General features: G+C 39.0%; 1 protein-coding gene across 3 annotated transcripts in view; it reads left to right on the top strand.

Annotated features, from left to right (window-relative positions):
- Positions 1-676: 676 nt before the first annotated feature.
- Positions 677-19958, top strand: part of LOC124883136 — a 43375-nt gene continuing 24093 nt past the window's right edge. Inside the window, exons 1-6 of one of the 3 annotated variants that reach the window (XM_047390083.1) lie at positions 678-968; positions 1048-1169; positions 4614-4767; positions 4860-4975; positions 5058-5151; positions 6700-6728. In XM_047390083.1, coding sequence (XP_047246039.1) covers positions 779-968; positions 1048-1169; positions 4614-4767; positions 4860-4975; positions 5058-5151; positions 6700-6713 — 690 coding nt within the window. In that variant the 5' untranslated portion in view covers positions 678-778 and the 3' untranslated portion in view covers positions 6714-6728. Of the gene's footprint in view, positions 969-1047; positions 1170-4613; positions 4768-4859; positions 4976-5057; positions 5152-6225; positions 6372-6699; positions 6729-19958 lie in introns of those variants that run through there. The other 2 variants (XM_047390081.1, XM_047390082.1) reach the window with 2 other exon arrangements.

Genomic DNA, 19958 nt, shown 5'->3' with positions numbered 1-19958 from the left:
GCTGAAACAAACCTGACTTAAAGGACCAAATTATTAGCAGGCTTCTTCAGAACTTAGTGACAGGTTTAGGATAATATTCATATATTTGAATCAGATGTTGCAGCAGGCACACAACTAAAACCTGTAGGACTCTGGCCTTTAAGGAGCGAAGCAGCCCATCCCTGCAAACAGCTTGGAGGGTCCCTTCCAAGATGTCATTTGCAGATAGAACCTTCAAACATTTACATCATAACAGTTATTGGAAGTCTAATACCTCAGGTGGTAATTAAAGTTATTTTCATTTATTGGTAAAGAAAACAAATTCTATTTAGCTTTCACAGTCCTCCCCAAAGTTAATGTTTGCTTCAAATGAATTTATCAAAATAACTCAGGATTGTAGAACATGAGAAGATGGGTGGGTTTTAATTAGTCTCCTTTACCTCAACGCTGTGTGGTCATGTTTCATTCCTGTTACCGAGACACATAAGCCAAACGTGTGTCTCAAAAGAAAGAAGTTATCAATCATATATCTATATGTGGTGCAGTAAGACTGATTAGGGGCAATTAAATAGTTAATAAATAATTAAGTCTATTTGAAAGAAAGAAAGAAAGAAAGAAAGAAAGAAAGAAAGAAAGAAAAAAAGACCTCCTACATTCCAGCTCAGCAGGTGGCGGCAAAGCTACAATGTTGGTTGGTTGCCAGCCGCCATAAAACCAAAAGAAGAAGAAGTGAAGGAGAACCACAGAAACAAGAAGAACAGAAAGAAATGCCACACTCCACAGAGGTTTTTTGGAAACTATGAAGTCAGATTACTACCAAGGACTGGACAGCGTTGCTAGGCAACGCTATGATGAGAAAATCTCTGCTGTGGGGGAAGATCCATATTTGATTCCTCCAGCAGAACAGAAGAAAGCCAGAGACTGCAGCATCGAGGAGCTTCCAGCCTTGTGTTACCCTGATATAGTCATGTTTCTCGTTGAGGTACCAGGTACTTTGGTTTCTAAGGTCGCCAGTGAGTTGATCATATGTTTAGCGGACACCGTGTTAACTGTTAGTTCTGCATGCAGGCTACAGCGTGTCTGCACTGAAGGCATACAAGAGCCTCGATGCTTACCGACACTTCCTTCGTGGATGGGTCAGATCACTGATGGTGTGCACCAAGAAAGAGAAGTTCATCATAACCAGCAAGGTAAGAGCTAATGTGTAAATTAGTGTCATAAAGTGGTTCACTACCCGAAGCTTCATTCAATTCCCTTGAGTGACATCTACTGGTAGTAGTGAGTGTTGCACCAAGTGAAGCCCTGGGAATATGATGCACCTCTTGTGTAAATAATAGCACTTATGTATGTATATATGCGTGTTGTACATGTGTGTTTTTAGTAACTCATTAAAGATTCTGAGAAATTAACTCATGAAAAAATAATAATTCCTCCTCTGCATCATTGTCCAGAAGCTGCCACAAATTAATACCTGGGTGGGGTGGGACGAAGAGAAAAGGCACATTACATATTATATTTTCAATGACATCAATGTGGCATGACATTGTGTCTTACCTGTGGAAGCTTCAGCAGGAGCTGGCTTTGGTGCTGTTTCTTTCATCAAGGCCGCAACTTCCCCTTTTAGGTGTTTCACCGCAGTGTCACAGTTGTTGGGACTGTGAAATCCAAGGGTTTTAAATCTCGTATACGGCAATGTAGCCATGGAGTCGAGACTTGTCATCTCTACACCAGATAACTTCTAAGTTGCACCGAGAGCTTCTTTTTCTCTTGCTCTCGGTGGAAGACACACGCATTTTCTCTCCCTCCCTCCCTGCTGATCCCTGCTTCTGCTTTTGTCTGTATTTTTCTCAGAGCCTCGCTTTGCGTATCCTCCAAACTTGTAAATTATGGATTTGGTCAGCTGGACCCTCAACGTAATTGGTCAAATTTTTTTTTTTTTCCTACGGGAAGACAGGGTAAAGGAGACCCTCTTGTCCAGGCGGGACGTTCTTCTCTGGATACTCAATGGATTCTTGGCAGCAGTGGAAGATTGTGGGCCTGACTACGATGTCGGTTGAGGACATAGAAAATGTGTACATATTTGGACTTTGATAACAGGATTTCTGCTTTTTGGAGTTGGTGGTTACCTGGCTTATCGAGTGATTCGCAAAACGTGGGTGGCTGTTCAAAGCATCCCAAAGCTGCCTGCGACGTTAGATGGAGTCTGTAGAGCGATCAACACTCAGACTGAAATGTTAAGAGAGCAGAATCTCAAGCTGGACACGATTCTTGAACAGAATCGCAGCCTGGCAGCGGTTGGACTCAGAGGTTAAAGGATATAATCTTGGAGAAGTTGTACGCTCCAGATCTGCGGAAAATACCAGAAATTAGGCTATTTGGATTCGCAATTGAGACATACCAGTAAAACTCTTAAGGTGGTTGGAAATTCACAACTGTCTGAACCACAACATTAATTGTTTTTCTAAATCTGGCGCCCCAATGTGGCCTTGGCAACTTCTGCTAACTGGCTATCGACAAAATATCTCCTGGATGTTATATAAACACGACGCTCTTCCCCAGCACTCCCCTACCAGCTGTGTGCTGATAGGACAATGCAGCCGATTGATAAAACTTCCACCTCTCTTCTCAAGGACAATGGTGCTTCTATCAGTGTTGAGAATCTAATTCTTGCAAACACACTCAGACTTATATATTTTCACACCCTCAAGATTCCACCGTACCCTTGCTGAATCATTACTTATGTGTGTTGCTTACCCCTGCTGAGGTTTTTTTTGTACTGTTTCAGACTCTATTCTGCTAAGAATAGAGTCTGAAACATGATTTTTTTTTCCCTCCTATCTTACTTTACCTAAATGTGTGATTTCATTACTTTTCATAGATTTTACCAGCAAAAACCAAACATTATTAGTAACTTGGACTTTAGCTACTCTTACACCAATGACCCAGCTTTCTTAATTCGATTACTTAGTTCAACTTCAGCACCAGTAAAAGCAATATATTATTAGCACCTGAAAATGTGGATTAAAGCTGTTTTGTACCAGTGACTCAGCTTCACTAGTTAGAATTCAGTGGAATGATGAGACTTCTTAGCACAAGATGCTTTCACCTACATAGAGGACTTAATGATATAATTACCTCTTTAGAAAGACTGGTTTAAAACCAGCTCTTACCAGTAAAACCCAAAGGATTATTAATGTTATCTGTATCATTGTAATGTTGACCAGAGATTTTTAGATTTCTTAGCATTTGATTGTTTTTCTGTGTTCTTTGTGATTGTATTGTAATTGTATGTACAGCGCTTTGAGTGTCTCGTTACTGAAAAGCGCTATATAAATAAACTTACCTTACCTTAAGTCATTACTCTGTTTAAATTTTGTCCCAGCTGTTTGGCCATAACAGTTGTAGCTCCACTTAGCAATTGATTCACTGTGTGCTTCAACATACAGGGGTTGGAAATATACAGGTGAAGCACTTTATGATTTCATAACCAGCGGCCATGTTGGTTACTACCACTGTCACCTTCACTGCAGTTACAGCTTCTGGTCTTTTGAGGTATGTCTTAACCAGCTTTGCACATCTACAGACTGATTCTTTTGGTTCAGCTTCCACTGGATGGAGAGGATCTGGAAACAGCAATTTTCAAGTCTTACCACAGATTCTCAATTGAATTTAGGTCTGGACTTTGACTGGGTCATTCTAACACATGAATATGCTTTGATCTACACCATTATACTATTGCTGTTTATGGTTTTCCTGCCCCAGACTCAAGTGGTTTGCAGTGCTGTACTAAGCTCCATCCATCTTCAACTCTGATCAGTTTCCCTGCCCCTGCTGGAAAAAAGCATCCCCACAGCATCATGGTGCCACCTCCTGGATTAATGCTCTCTCTACCAGGCCTGCCAATGTCTTTTTAGGTTGGCAGCTGTGCCAAAGCCCTGAAATACATACATTGATCAAGTTTGGTGTGTCACAAGATGTTTATTTAGGAGGTTCAGGCAAATCTTATGAATAAGATGCATATAGTCAATATGATGTTATATTCAAGTTAATCTTCCACTTTAAGCTTTGGGTTTAGTCATCAGCATCTTGGTTTTCAGTTTATGGCTGAAATAAATTTGGGGCGTTTAACTGTTTCCAGGGAAACTGCCGTGAACAAAAAATAGTTTCAGAACCATACAGAGGAACCATCCTGGCAGAAATACATACATACACCCAAACTAATATTCAGTTAAATGAAGAAGTTGCACCTCAAACCTACAATTTAGCTGCCATCAATGAACTTTGGAATTATTCTGTCTGGATCTTTTAGCCACTCTTCTTTGAAGAATTGATAAGAGTTTATTGAAATTGGTATGTTGTTTTCTGTGGACATGGCCTTTAATCACGGTCCACAAATGTTTGGGGATTAGGTCAGGGCTTAATGTTAGCCTGTTTTATTTATTCCAAAACCAGCTTAGATGTGTGTTTGGACTATTATTCTTTAGAAACACACTACGGTGTCCCAGGTTTTACCCGTTGGTCCAAAGTTAAGTTGAAGAATTTGGAGGGAGTCTTCCATCTTTAACATTTTCTTTAAACTACCCGTACCAATCTAATATGTTACTGTAAATGCGCATCTTCTGTTTTCCACTCAGGTGATCACATCAGAAGACATGAATGAGAATCCTCATGCTGTATGGGCTGTCATTGAGCCCAGTGGACTTGTTGTTTCCGGACATTGTACGTGTATGGCAAGTTCCGATGTGGCCTGTTCACATGTTGCTGCCACACTTTTTGCACTTGATGCTTGTAAGTTTCTATTTTCCAAGCAGTTCATGTTATATATAAATATGAATATGGATTGAGATCATTTACTGACGATGTTATGGTGGTGTTTTAAGATGTGCGCATACAGCAAGAGACATCATCCCCACTCCTTTCAAACTCGCCTCGCAGCCGGCGGTGTGTCGAACCTGTGTGTGACATCAACTATTCATACCCAAATAAGAGGAGAAAGGTACAGATGTGTTGCTCTTTATGAAAAGGAAAAGTCACTTACTGCTTATTGTGACGTACAAGCATAGTGTGTATTATTTCAGACCACAGATGAGAATACAAGACAGCCTACATCTGTAATTCCACCTCCCACAGCAGAGGAAATGAAGCAGTTTTATGATGGCCTTGCCAGTTCAGGTCAGTGAGGCCAAATTAGAAATGTATTAGAACCAAGTGTCCCTTACGTTGAATGCACAACACATTTCTGTTAGTCAGGGCCAAAAGTATTAAGAGTGACAAATTTGAAAAATAAGTGGGGTGAATGGATGGAAATATAGTATCATGATGAACAAGACTTTGCATAAGGAGCTAATCCATCAGAATTATACACTCTTAAATCCAGTAAAAGGAACTCCTGACGCTCAATCATCCAAAGACATTTTGGACAGTTTCATGCTCCCACTGTGTGGGAATAGGTTCAGGATGGCCTCTCTCTGTTCAAACATTACTGTACACTAGTGCTTAAAGACAGGTCTGTAAAAAAGGACGAATGAGTGAGTTTAGTGTAGTGGGACCTGCATGGCCTGCACTGATTCCTGATCTCAACCCAACAGAACACCTTTGTGATGAATTAGAGCAGAGACTGTGAGCCAGGCTATCTCGTCCAACATCAGTGTCTATCCTGACAAATGTATTTCTGGGAGAATGGGCAGAAATTCCCATAAACCTACAGTCCATCTTGGCCTTTGTGGAAAGCTGTTATAGCTGCAAAGTACTGGACTGGACCAAGTGCCTGCTGGTTGTAACCCATAAGGAAACTGAACCACAAAGAGACTAATACTGGCACTATTACATTCATTTTAAGGTGCAATTTAATTGTGTGACTGTATGCATGTGAATAGGTTGTGTTATGTGATTTACATTTTACTAAAATTCATACTCCGTTATTTGTTGTACTTGTTAAGGTGTGCTGCACTGTTTAACCACGAGTGTCTGTTGGACTGAGAGGAGCACTATCTTATTTCATTTGAATGATCATTAAGTAATTCCAATTTAACTGAATTATCTTTTTAGTGCTTGGATTTAATTACAGTTTGGAAAAAAAAATAAAACACAGAAAACCTTTAGGCCACGGCTCTAGTTCGCTGAAAAACCCTTAAAGACAGAAAGAAGAAACATTTCTTTTATCTGCTGGAGATAAACATGTCTGCACATGTGTAAGTGGGTTTAGAGGACGGATGCATGTTCATTTCTATATTTGTTTTGTTCCAGGTGCTAAGAGTGTAATTCTGTCTGTGCTGCCGGGCTACTGTGAGGAGTTTACCAGTTCCACCTGACCAGACTGTAATATTTGATATGGATGTATAAATGTATAGAAGAAAACCAAATCATAATAAATATATATATTTTTTAAATAACTCGAGGCTCATTTTCAATGAGTTAACATACCCATATGTAGACTGAGAATCAATGAAGCCTGCACACATTTCTATTCACAGCACGTTGTAGCCACAAGTTTCCACATTTTAGTTTGATTTTATCTGTTAGCTCAACACCAATTAGTGCATATAGTGAAATGGAAGAAAAAGGATACATGTTTTTCACAACAGTTTGTTGATAAAACAGAAGCTTGTTGTGATCCAACTGTATTAATTCCAAATCCCGTCTTGTTGGATGTTTGGGACTATTTTTCCTATTGGGGACCCTGTTGTGTCCAAGTCTTAAATATATAGTTGTTTATTTCAGGTCCCACAGTATGATGCTGCCACCACCATGGATTCAGAAATTCCAAAACTTGTGGACCCAACCCCTTTTTTCGAAAAATCCATCCACCGTGGAAGAACGATGGAAATAAACTCCGAGTACAGAGTTGATAATGTGCTCAACTCAAAACATATTAATGAATTGAAAGTGTTGCAGGTTCATTTTTGTATTTTAACATTATTTGTTACTAATTATTTCACCATTATTTCATTTCATGCTGATGTATTACAGCTCATGATGAATTTATTGTTTCTCTCAGTTACAGACCAAAATCCCTCAGTGGGGCTAAAACTACTATACACACAGCGATTGGTCTGCGGCTGAGGAGGTTAACCAATCAGATGTTGGGGTTACTTTTGTGAGACTGAGTAGCAGTAGAAATAGTTTCATGATGTACTGCAGTAGAGGAAAAAGAAATTCATATAAACACATACAAAAATACTTATTTTTGATTTTAACATACAGCTGATTCATAATTTACTTAGATTTCCTCATATTTACTTAACCGCGTAAGAAACTGAGGTCTTTAAAACAAAGATGAACTATATGTTTGATCTATTTTGAATTTCGGATTTGTGTCAGTTTTAGCCTTCTACTGCAGGACTGCCACTTAGAACAAGTTTTTTTAGGAGGAAAACTCCATCAATATAGTGTGATACAGAGGGGAGGGAAGAAGGGACGAAGGAGACAGAATACATATCAACCATGTCTTTAAATATTTCTTAACTTCCTACTAGTAACAGAATGCCCTGGTTGGGGGCCCATGTAAGATTATCTTGTCCTGGGGCCAGGCTAGGCTGTCAGCTTGCCTGGTGGTAGAGCACTCCTCCCATTTATGGAGGTTGTTAGACCCCGGATGCAGTGGTCCAGGGTTTGATTCTTAACCTGGTGACCATATCAAAATGATTTTAATTCAGTTTTATTTATATAGCGCCTGTTCACAACACATCAAGGCACTCCACAAAGTAAATTCAGTCAAATCATACAGATTTCAAGTCAGGTCCAAACATTCCAATTAATTATAACTATCAAATAGTGCACTCAGATTCAGTTTATTATTCAGATTGGTTAAAAGGTTTTCTATCTAAGGAAATCCAGAAGATTGCATCAAGTCAGTGACTTGCAGCAATCCCGCCAAGGGCGTGACTTTAGGTCTAGCATTGGGGTGGTTAAGCTTTCTGTCTAGTAATTTATTGAATCATTTACTTTTATAAAAGGAGTCAGGCAAATTTAGGGTTCCTGTTTTAGAAATTCATTCAAATGCTTTTACTGTGATTTACCTAACTTTCTTGTTTTCTTTGTATTTACTCTGCAGTTTTTCTGTTCCACATCAGTTCTGAAATTAATAACAGGCTTACTTTTACTTCATGTTTTATTCTAACAGACAACCAAATATTTAACATTTTTAGAGCACTTTCATATTCATGAATGCTGCATTGTTGTGTTTCTGGGGGCCTAGAATGGATTAATTGTGTTTCAGTTTATTTCAATGAGGAAAATAGATTCCACATATGAATAAGTCCAGTTAAGAGCTCCATTGTGGTACAAACTACCTTATAAAGTAGAGGCACCACCAGGGGCGTTTTTAGAGTCTGAACCATTGGGGTCTTTAGCCCAGGCACTAAATAGTTTTTTTAATTTTCATCGGACAGCGGCCCAGTTTATAAGTCATCTAAAGCTGAAGTAACACAAGACATGTTGTAGCAGCTCTCTGCCTTGGCTGGGTTTTCATTGAATGTAAATAACTGTGAATCAAACAAAAAAGCTTCACAATAATTTGACTTGGTTTTAATTTTTTGTTAGTAGTTGACGTGAAGGATGAAAAGAAACAGTATACAACTGATGAAAAAAACATTTGGCTGAAGCAGATAATGACACATTTTGTGATATTTAGAAAAAAAAACTTTCTGCTCAGTCAGTCGGACTAAAGTTGTTCTTAAACTCTGAGAAACTATGTTTACTGTGGCTCAAAAGAATTTGCTTCTTTTCTCATCTATGAAAATGACTTTTTCAACTCGTGACTTTTTACTCTCTCACTCTCTCTCCCAACCCTGAGGCTCCATTGTTACAATTTCTTGCATTTCTAAAAAGAAAACTGGTATAAAATAGATTTTTTTTAGATTTTAATGGAATGGTAAGACCCTACAAACAGATTTATTTGTTTTAATTCTCCCAACATTTCATTAAAATATGGTCCTTCTTCCATGACTGTCATCTTTCCAGCCCTTCATCCACTTAGTCTGTTGTTCTCCACTGAGCCATTAGGTCAGTTTTTACTATTAAACACTTTCTATAGAGAAAAAGGTGTTTAAAATAGAACATGGAGCGTCATCCTGGACCTTTTATGGACTCTCACCTTTTGTCCTGTTAGCCTGTTATCAGTATCAAGATTACAATTATTAATGTATAGATAAAGTGGTATGTATGTATTACATTGAGTAAAACTGTATCCTTGTTTAGTGAGTTTAGTTTACATATTACATTTATTATTCAGAAAAATAAAACAGTTAACTAATTATTGCTCTACCTGTGATTAACTATGATTTATTTCTTATTAATTCTGCACCTTTAAACAACCCAGAGCTGTATGTTTAGGATCAGAAGTTATGAAAGAGAAGAATGTGGCTTACTTTTGCTCTTTCTTCTATCTCTTACTGGCACCAGGACATATTTTCCTTGTTTATTGAGCAACACCTGGTTCTGTCTACATGTAGAACTGGACTATATGACCGGCTGCAGCCACGAGATGCAATGTGATGATCTGTAGGACTTTTTAATGTGTTTAGTAACTTTAAGATTAAATACTTTGATTTTGACTAAGGGAAAAGATCAGATATTTTTACATCATGATGCAGATCCAGCTAGAAGCTCACAGAGAAGGTTCCTACTGTTTTTTTTATCACGGCCAGGCCATTTAACTTTACCTGTAGCTCAGGTGAAAGTCCCTCATCGTGACCCTGATGATGCTCATTAGTGAACCTCCGCCTCATGTCTTGGTGTGTTAACAAGTGATTTGTGCTAGCTTACAAGTAGTCCATTCTGAACCAGCTCTCAGGTTTAACGCTACCTTCAGTCTGGGTTCAGTCTGTGCTTCCACCTGTTCCTGGGCACCCACACCCACCAGACTCCCACTCTCTGGTTGGCTCCGCGGCTGCTCTGAAATGAGCCGTCTCCCCTATTGTAGCTGTTTGATGCGCTCAGTGTAACTTCTCTGGTAATGAATGAGGCAGACCAATGCTCCTGTTCTGGGCATCTCCAAAATGGACATATTGCCAGTCCACCTGAACCCGTGCGCATAGTTGCGCAGTCACGGTACCGCGTGTGCGCAAATAACCACTTTTTGTCTTCTTTTCCTTCAGACTCAGGTTGGGTGGAGTGGGCAGTGATTATATGGAAAAAAAATAGAAACAAATCTGATTGTTTTTAATAAAAATGTGAAGTCTGTCATTTGAATGCATCTTTTGAACAGACGTGAACTCCTAAATGTCTTCCTTCGTGAGATTCGGGTCTGTTCTGAAAACATCTGGAGCTTCAGCCACAGAGGTCCAGGGGACAGGTCTAACAAAGTACCTGGGTACCACTGTATTGGTCTACATGCACCACCATTCAGTGTCTGCCTGTAGAGACGTGTGCGACCAGCAAAAGAAAACTAACTTCACAATATATATTTACCTCATTTTGATTTCCGCTCTTTTTCCAAGGAATTGTTGTCAACCAAATGTGAGAAATTGTTGTCTGTCTGCTTTTTTGAGAGTACAACCACTCTCACCAGCAACTGAATCAAAAGTACAGCAAACGGTGAATGCTTGGTGGAGAAAGGTTGGGTGATACCAAGTTTTGGGAGGAGGAGGGGGATTACATTAACAGATGATGATGATATTTTGCTGGCAAATGAAAATAAAAACAATTCAATTCAGTTTTATTTATATAGCGCCAATTCACAAGACATCGTCTTAAGGTATGGAGAGCCGTTTCATTCAAAATTAAATAAATACTGCTATTGATAAATTATTAATAAATATTCCATGAAATAAATAAGTATCCCCATGAAATAAAACAAAATAATTATGTTAAAAGAAATTTTTATCTTTTTTTTATTCAATTCATTTCAAGATTTATTTAATTTACTTAAAAATGTATTTATTTCATAATGCAGTTTTATTTTGACACTTTTATTTTGTAAAGCTACTTTACGTATTTCAGTGACTTTTACTTTTTAACCCTGTTTTTTATTTTAAGCTCTTTTTATTTAATGTTCTTATATTCAAATGAGGGGGCGGAGTTTTATCTACGAGCTCAATTCGTGGCTGTGGCCGGAAGAAGCATGCCAGAGCTGCCACAGCATCCTGGAGGGAGCCAGGAGATGCCAGACCGGCCGTAGAAGCCTGCCACGGCGGATGTCGCTGTTTTAGTGGAAACCAATGCTGTTTATAGGCAAACGGGTTGTCATTATTGTTCTCTTCTATTAATGATGAGAAATAAGCTGTTCTGGCTTGGCAAAGTGTCTTTTTATACAACACTTGGCTATTTTTCCAGATTAAGTAGGAATCCTCTAGGTGTGTTGAGCACCATTTTCTCTAAGTGTCTAAGATAGCACTAAAGACTATATTTAGGCTATCACTAAGATAAGATAGATTGCATTGATCTCACAATGGAGAAATTACCTTGTTACAGCAGCTCTTAGTAACACACAAGTCGGATGCAGATAGCTATGAAAAAATATGCAATCAAGGAACAAGGTAGATGTGCAAAAACAAGTGGTAATAACAGAATAGAATAAAATATTTTATTTTCTGTGGGAAAGAATAGTGAAACATTACTGGTAGTAGCTCCTTTAGTGGCTTCATCTAAGAGAGAAAGACATCTAAGCAGATGAACTCAGAGCCAGTTTTCAAGTCTAGAGGATGAAAGAGAGCACATACAGTTAGTCCCAGTAGAAGCTCAGCCAGCAGCTATGTCTAAACGCCGGAATAATTAACATGTTTACATACATTCCCTTAGTATTTGTTAGCCATTATTCACCCAGCAGCAGTGTCTAGAAAATGTATTTTTTGCACTCATAGATGTTGATTGGCTCATTTTTAGCTTTCAGATATTGAACCTTTCGTGAAATTTTGATTAGATTTAATTTTAATCGACAGCCCACGCTTGTTTTAGAGCGTGCTTTATTCTGATTTTATTTAGTGTAAGGCAAGATCAGTAGAAAATGTTTCAGGCTGGATACAAACATGAATCAGAGTTTTAGATAACTGTAAAATGTCATTTCTAAACATCCTCTAATATTAAATAAGAACGGCAGGCCCCAGGTATCTGCCATGAGACCACAATGGTAAAACAAAGCTTGCTGGAACTTTAAAGAGAAATACTGCAAACAAAATAGAATTATGGTATAAGGTGAAAAAAACCTGAATTCTAAGAAAGTGGATCAAACTTGTTTTAAATTCGATTGGACTCTTTTCTTGGTTCTGTGTCTCGGGGACTTAACAATAGCCCGAACTTAGAAAGCACCCCAACGTGATCATCAGGCACTGATCACAGAGGAGTTTAGAACATGTGTGATTGTGGAACATCATTGTACCAGGGCAGAAAACAATCTCTCGTTCTAACTTTACTGTTTATATTTCAGAGAAAGAAATTTTATAACAAAGGTTTGCTGATAAAGGATTCTCATTTATAAAGGCAATGTGAGAATAGTCTGAAATTACTGAGAACTGAGGAACATGAAATAGAAAATGGAACACCACAAGTATAAGGCAGGAGAAGTTTATTTTTATAGTACATTTCAGCAACAAGACAATTCAAAGTGATTTACATGATGAAAAAAGTACAATGCATTGGCTTGATAAAGGAAAGTAATTTTGGATCTTTCAGTTAATAGTTTAAATAGAACAATCAAAAGCAACTCTAAACAAATGGGCTCTAACCTTGATTTAAAAGAACTCAGGGATTGAACATTTTTGCAGTTTTCTGAGAGTTTGTTCCAGATTAGTGGAGTCTAACAACTGAATATTGCTTCTCCATGTTTGGTTCTGATTCTGGGGATGCAGAGTAGACTTGAACCAGAAGACCTGAGTGGTATGGAAGGTTCATATAACAGCAATAAATGTTGGTAGTAAGCCATTCAGTGATTTATTTTAAAGTCTTTAGCGTCTATAAGACTTCATCTGTAATGCATGTAGCCTACAGGTGACAGATTTTACACAGTGTTTGAACTGCATTCATTGAGCATTATTTCATTGTCGCCATACTGTGTTGTTAGGATTTTCCAAAATGACTACAGGTTAGTTTGATGTTGTATTGGTATTGTATCCTCACATTCTGTCATTAGTAATCTGTGCCTTTGTTCATTCTATTCTTTGGATTGGTACTAACAACACATTTTAATGTGAATAAAAGTCATTTAATCTGTTCTTGGGGCCAGGACTGCCTGCGCCCTCTTGGTAACCAAAACTCTCAGCCTTGTAGCCTTTAGTCCAGCCGTCAGCCTTCAGACCTGTTTCACCGTCTCCCGGTCAGTTCTAACTGTTTAACAGGTGTAAGAATCATATCCCAATTCTATGTGCAGGGGTGCACAATAGTCTTTAAGACACTTCTAGCAACCTTTAGTGGCAAATAATGTGAATGACAACCACATTCAAAATGTTGAAAAAATTAAAACAATCAACTCCTTTCCACAAAATGAAGCAAGTTTAATTTTGAATCTCCTTTATAAAATCCATGATGAAGTACGTGAATCATCTAATAAAAGGGCTGCTTGAACTGGAATACAGACTTTTTTCCAGCGTTCTACAGATTAGTTGATAAGCCTCAGATGCCGTGATCCACAGTGTCATAACCGATTTCAAATGGTGCTAGAAGGCTGCAGATAGCTCTAAACACCAAAGGAAATCAGTTATCTTTTAGTGGAGACAAAGATGAAGAGGCCAGTGCTGGGCCAGCCTCCCAGATACTAGCTCGCCTGCTGCCAGAGCGATCCTTCTGTCCCCAAGAACACTGATTTCATATGGTGCTAGACAACGGGAACAAACATCTAAACCACCACGTGAAACCAGCTTCTTAGAGAAGGCCTCCAGTGACCTCAGCTGCAGCCAGGAGATAAACTCCACACCACTTATCTGATCCAAAGAGTACAACATTACTCATGGGTTTTTACTGAATCATTGCGTAGGTGTGCAATAAATGAAACAAACACTACCAGTAAGAGGCTTGAGTTATTACAGATTATGATTTTTTTTTAAAGAATCTTCTGCCACTACGGATTTATGTTAGAAAGAAGAAACAATAGTACTTGTGAAAATGAAACTAATACTTCTCAACACACTGGGAGAGACAATCCCAGTTGATGACATTTCAGCTGAAAGCCTCACGGTTTAACTTCCTGTAGACATGTGTTGGACAGACAAACTCAGTGGAGCTGAGCTGATGTTTAGAGTGGATCCTGCTAAACTACATCTCCCTGAGCTCTGAATTTATTACATTTGTACTCAACTCATTAAATGTCAATTTATTTTGTTGTAAAGTCATAAATACTTATTTTAATGTTTTTGCTGTTTTAGATTTACAGGGCTGCATTACAGGAAATAATTTGGGAATAATGTGAACTGTCGCTGTGTTTTACTAAATAAACTTTAACCTGCATGGCAGCTCATCTGCAGACCAATCACCTTGTCTGTAATAAGTCCAGTCCACTGATTTTGATGTGTGAAGATGATGACTAAATAATTTTTGTGCTGCAGCACACAGCCATGTTTTTTTATAATAAATGTCATATCATTTTATTATACAATTACTATAAAATCTTACTTTTAATGACCATATTTACTCATTTAATTATGCATTTAGGATAAATATTTACTTATGTATATGTATCTGTTTGTTGCATGTGTCACCTTTGGCTTTCTATGCTGTACACATGAATTAAATTATCAATAATCAGTCATAATAATAATAATATAATAATAATAATAATGAGGCATCATTATACATAATTATATGTCATTATATATTAAATAAAAATTGTTTTTTAGGACAAAACTCAGGATTTTCTGCTTAACATAATAATAATAATAAACATAAGGAATCTTTCTGTATAATCAGCCTAGACTGGCACTGTTTTGTGACGTTTGTATTGTGTCTATTGTGTTAGCATTTTTTAACAGTATACCTCTCGCTTGATGTGCTCATTTTTTGTCCCACTGAGGAGATTGGTACATCAAGTAGGAGTGGTTTCCCAGAGATCCAAACAGGACATCCGCACATCTGAATGACGCAGCGGAAATTAAGACTCACTGAACGTTTTTAAAGTCTAATGTTGTCCAATTTTGGTGAGCCTGGGCGGATTATACCCTCAGGTGTCAGCCCATAGCTGACAGGAGTGACATCTGGTGTGGTCTATTGCTGCAGTAGTTCATCTGCTTTAAGGTTTTTCCTGTTTTCCATCAGAGATAGTATTCTGCAGACCTCTGTTGTAACAAATGGTTATTTCAGCTACTGTGGCCTTTCTATCATATTGACCCAGTGCACCCATTCTGTTCTGACCTCTGACATCAACATAGCTACTGCTCACTAGATATTTTCTCTTTTTCAGACCATGTGCATGAAAATCCCAGTAAGTCAATAGTTTCTGAAGCACTCAGACTGGAACTCTGGTACCAAAATCATGACATATGACGAAGTAACCTAAATCTCCTTTCCTCCCACTTTTGATGCTTGCTTCGAATTTCTGTGTGCTGTCTTCAACAGATCATCAAATGAGCTGCTGCCATCCGATTAATTGATTTTCTATTAGTTTTATTAGGCAAGAGGTGTACCTAATAAAGTGGCTGAGGAGTTTTACATACATTCCCTGGCAGTTTACGAAACTAAGGGCACTGCTTGACTAGTTATTGTTTTTTTAGATGTATTTTGACACTAACAAGACAGGAAAGGCAGAGAGAGGGGGGGGGAGATAGAACCCAGGGTGGCTGTATCAAAGTTTATAGCCTCTAAAGGCTATAGTATCAGGCGCCCATTCTACCGCTACACCATGCAACGCCGTGCCTAGCTCTTGTTTGAATGGTTTGGAGATGCTCACATTGAGAAAAACCAGCTAACTCCCCACAAACAGAAATAATATTGTCCAAAATATCACATCAGAGAACATTCATACCTTTTTATCAGACAAATACGCCATGTTCTAATAAAACAGTTATAAAAGTAGAGGGACAATTGAATTTACACTGAAGGTTTCCTGCTTACCCGATCTTTAATTTGGTGATACAAAGAATGTACTAATAACACAAAAACAGAGTTCACTCCAACGTCTTCTCACACAGTATTGTTGTGTGTTACTGTCTGTGCATGAGCAGCTGTTTCAGAGGAGGAAATTATAGTGACAGCAAATATCCTTCAGACAAACTCTGCTTTAAACATTAGTGCTGTTGTCATGGCAGTGCAATGTCATAGACAGTTGGCATGTGAAAACAGCCCTCCAGCAGCAGGGAGGAACTCGAACAGAACAGACATCCCAACCAACAAGGCTGACAACTTACGACAGTAATGCATGTGTTAGGAAGAAAACCACAGCAGCTGCTGTCAGCTCCAAACTGAAGCATAACATTAGTTCTCATGTCACAAACACACAGTAAGGAAAGATGAGCACTTGCTTTGATCTGAGCCATGCCTGGATACCAGCGGACTCTGTTTTGCTGCTACCAACTACATAACCACAGAATGGAAAACTTTTGTAACTCAAAGACTAAATGTATATACATACATCAATATTCACAAAAACACTGTAAGCCCTTCTTGGCTACAGCAGTGATAGAGTGATAGTGGTAAGTACCTGGGTGTTCACCTGAACGATACACTGGACTGGAGTCACGACACTGATGTATGGAAGTAAAATAGTCTCATTAGAAGCAGACATTTTTTAGACATTGAATTTATAACACTGAATTTTTATCCTGTTCAATTATGTATGAGATTTTTCTGCCAAAAATATATTATTACAAAACACCAGGTAATTAACACCCATTTGAATCTCATCACTGATCTTCAAGTCACTATCCAGCAAACTGTGAAGAGACTCACCTCTGCCCAAGAATACGGTGTGTCGCGTGATCAGATAAGCATAATCTGATTGGCTAAAAGACGCTCAACTCGATTGACTGCTGATTGCTTTGGCTTGAGTCACCAGAAGGTCAACACATTTGCAGGCACATTTTTTCAGGCGAACATTTTCAGGTGAATTTGTGCAGGTGAATTTCAATGTCTAAAAAATGTCTGATTCTAATGAGACTATTTTACTTCCATACTGATGCTCTTCACAGGAAGGGTCAGAGTAGACTCTACCTGCTAAGGACGTCTTTTGGAGTGCAGGAGGTGCTCCTAAAGACTTTTAGTGATTCTGTGGTGGCGTCAGCCATGAGAGGAAGCGGTTAGTGCCAGCTCCATCCTAGGATGCCCCCTCGATCCAGTGCAGGTGGTGGGAGACAGAAGGACTATCAAAATGACATCACTGTTGGACAATGTCTCGAACCGCGTGCATGAAGCTGTTGCACAACTGGAGAACTCGGTGACAGACTGCTGCATCCTAGGTGGAAAAAAGATCATTCTCGCAGATCCTTCCTCCCAGCAGACTTTGTAACCATCACTGCTCCAAACAAACTCAAAAAGTATTTAAATATTGTTGTTTTTATGCACAAATACACATGCACATTTTAATCTGAGTATGCTATTTTTAATGAGATAGTCAGAGGCTGCATACCTCCACAACCCAACGTAGGGTCAATGACACCTTAGATTCCTACTTGGCAAAGAGAGCTACTCCAATTCAATACTCTCTGCTTGATGGATGCAAACATTACTGTGTGCCTGGTGTGTCTTGTGTCACAGCACAAGACCTCAGCACACAATGTCGTTTTTTGGAACAGCCGCCCTGTTCTTCAGTAATTTGTCAGGTCATCATGACATCTAAGCAACAAATCGCATTTGTCTCAAGCAGGCATGAGCTGAGTTGTTAGAGGCTTCCAGTATCATTTCATCCAGGTAAAAAAAATCAGTCAGTCAGTCATTTTCTATAACGCTTCTTCCATAGTGGGTCGCAGGGAAGCTGGTGCCTATCTCCAGCAGTCTATGGGCAGGAGGCAGGGTACACCCTAGACAGGTCGCCAGTCCATCGCAGGGCAACACACAAACAACCACACACACACTCATTCACACACCTAGACCAATTTAGAGAGACCATTTAACCTAAAAGGCATGTCTTTGGACTGTCGGAGGAAGCCGGAGTACCCGGTGAGAACCCACGCATGCACTGGGAGAACATGCAAACTCCATGCTGAGAGACACCCGGCCGAGAGGCAAACCCAGGACCCTCTTGCTGCAAGGCAACAGTGCTACCCACTTTGCCACCTTGCAGCCCCAGCTAAAATATTTGAGGTTTAAATACACAAAACTATAACTGCAGTTATGTGGGAGAGTAAGCTTTACATCTTATTTATCATATCTATGCTGGTAGAAGTCAGACATCAGATCACTATAGGATGTCTCTTATTTCATGACACAATAGTTTGTTTCTCTAGTAATTTTACATTTAGGCACAAGAGGGCAGCAGTGCATCCACAGGCCCCATTGATCTCTGATGCTGTTGTGGTTTCATTTCATCAAATGATGTAAATGAAGTTCATTTATGTCACTAATTCAATGTAAAAATTGCAACACATACATGACTTACATTCCATATATATGTATACATTCATTTATTTCTACACATTTTGATGATACTGGCTTACAGCTAAGGAAAACCCACATTTTAGTCTTTCTGAAAATCTGAATATTATATAAGGCCAACAGAAAAGGATAAAAAAAAAAAACTTGGTCCTGCAAAAGAATATCACCTTGTAAAGTACATGCACCAAATATCTGATCAGGGCTCTATTTGGATGAATTACTGCACCAATGCATGGAGACGATCAGCCTCCTGAGGTGTTCAGGAAGCCCAGGTTGCTTTAATAGTGGCCTTCAGCTTGTCTGCATTTCTGGCACTGGTCTCTCCCATCAAAATCTTGACAATAGATTCATTATGGGGTTTAGGGTAGACCAGTTTGCTGACCAATCAAGAACAGTGATGTGATGCTTGTGATATTGTCACTGGTTCAGGAATGGCTTGTCACAAGGAATGTTGGAGTCCTTGTTCTGGATACATCTGTGTGTGGTGGCTCCTGAAAATGTGACTCACAGTCCTCTCCAGGCTATGGATCTCTCTGTTGCTTGTGGCAATTTTTTGACAGCAATCTTTTCTTTTACTCAACCTTACAATAAAGCGTAACGGAGAGAGCACTCTGACGCTTCTTTAGCAACGACCTTTACTGGCTTTCCGTCCTTACTGAGGATGACTTTCTGTTGAAAATATGTCAAGTCAGCGTTCTTCCCCATGTCTGTGTTGGTCATTACATAACACTTCTGTGGTCAAAATCCTTTTTTTATTGGTCCTATGTAACATTGTCATTTTCTGAGAAACTGAATTTTGGATTTTCCTTAGTCATGATCACCATAATTAGGAACTAAATGTTTATTACACAATTATCTTTGTGTTATGAGTCTGTATACTATTTGAACTTCCCTTTTTTAAGTTAGTTTTGAGGATATTCCAGTTAATTGAGGTACACCTGTTTACCAATGAGAAGCCATACTGAAAGTTCTAACTCTGTTTGCAGATCAGATTAGCCAAATGAAAACAGCATCAACAGCTCCTGATTTTGGAATGAACGTGTCTCTGAGTCAAAGGTCCTTTAAGGGACTCATCTTTCTCTCAATTTTACACCAAAGCTTGTCTTTGGGGTCTTTTCTAAAATCGCTAAGTGTAAGAAATTCCCGAGCCAGTTAAAAAAATTGTCATTTGGGCGTCTTTCTCAACATAGTTACTCATGCAAATGTTTAGTCAAAATAAAGTGTTGACAACCTGTTAAAAGATTTAAAGAGGTTTCTGAGCTAACAGCAGCTTTTTTGCAGAAAGCAGGGGTGTGTGAGGAACACACTTACACAGACGAATGCACAGATTTGTGTATGCACACACACACTATCACGACTCCATTTGCTGTTGCTGGAGAAAGGCTTCATTATGAAGGTGAAGCTCTCACTTGTCGCCTCTCTCTCTCTGGCTTCCTGTGCCAATTTCTCCCAGGAAGTGACACACAGACCCACCACTGGCATTAACAGCAGGCCCAGGCTCCCACGGTCAGCGATGATGTCATCCTCCT

The sequence above is a fragment of the Girardinichthys multiradiatus genome, chromosome 17, assembly GCF_021462225.1.
Source record: "Girardinichthys multiradiatus isolate DD_20200921_A chromosome 17, DD_fGirMul_XY1, whole genome shotgun sequence".
NCBI classification, from domain to species: Eukaryota; Metazoa; Chordata; class Actinopteri; order Cyprinodontiformes; family Goodeidae; genus Girardinichthys; species Girardinichthys multiradiatus.
Note: the sequence above shows the minus strand (reverse complement) of the source record. Positions and strands in the feature narration are given on the sequence as shown.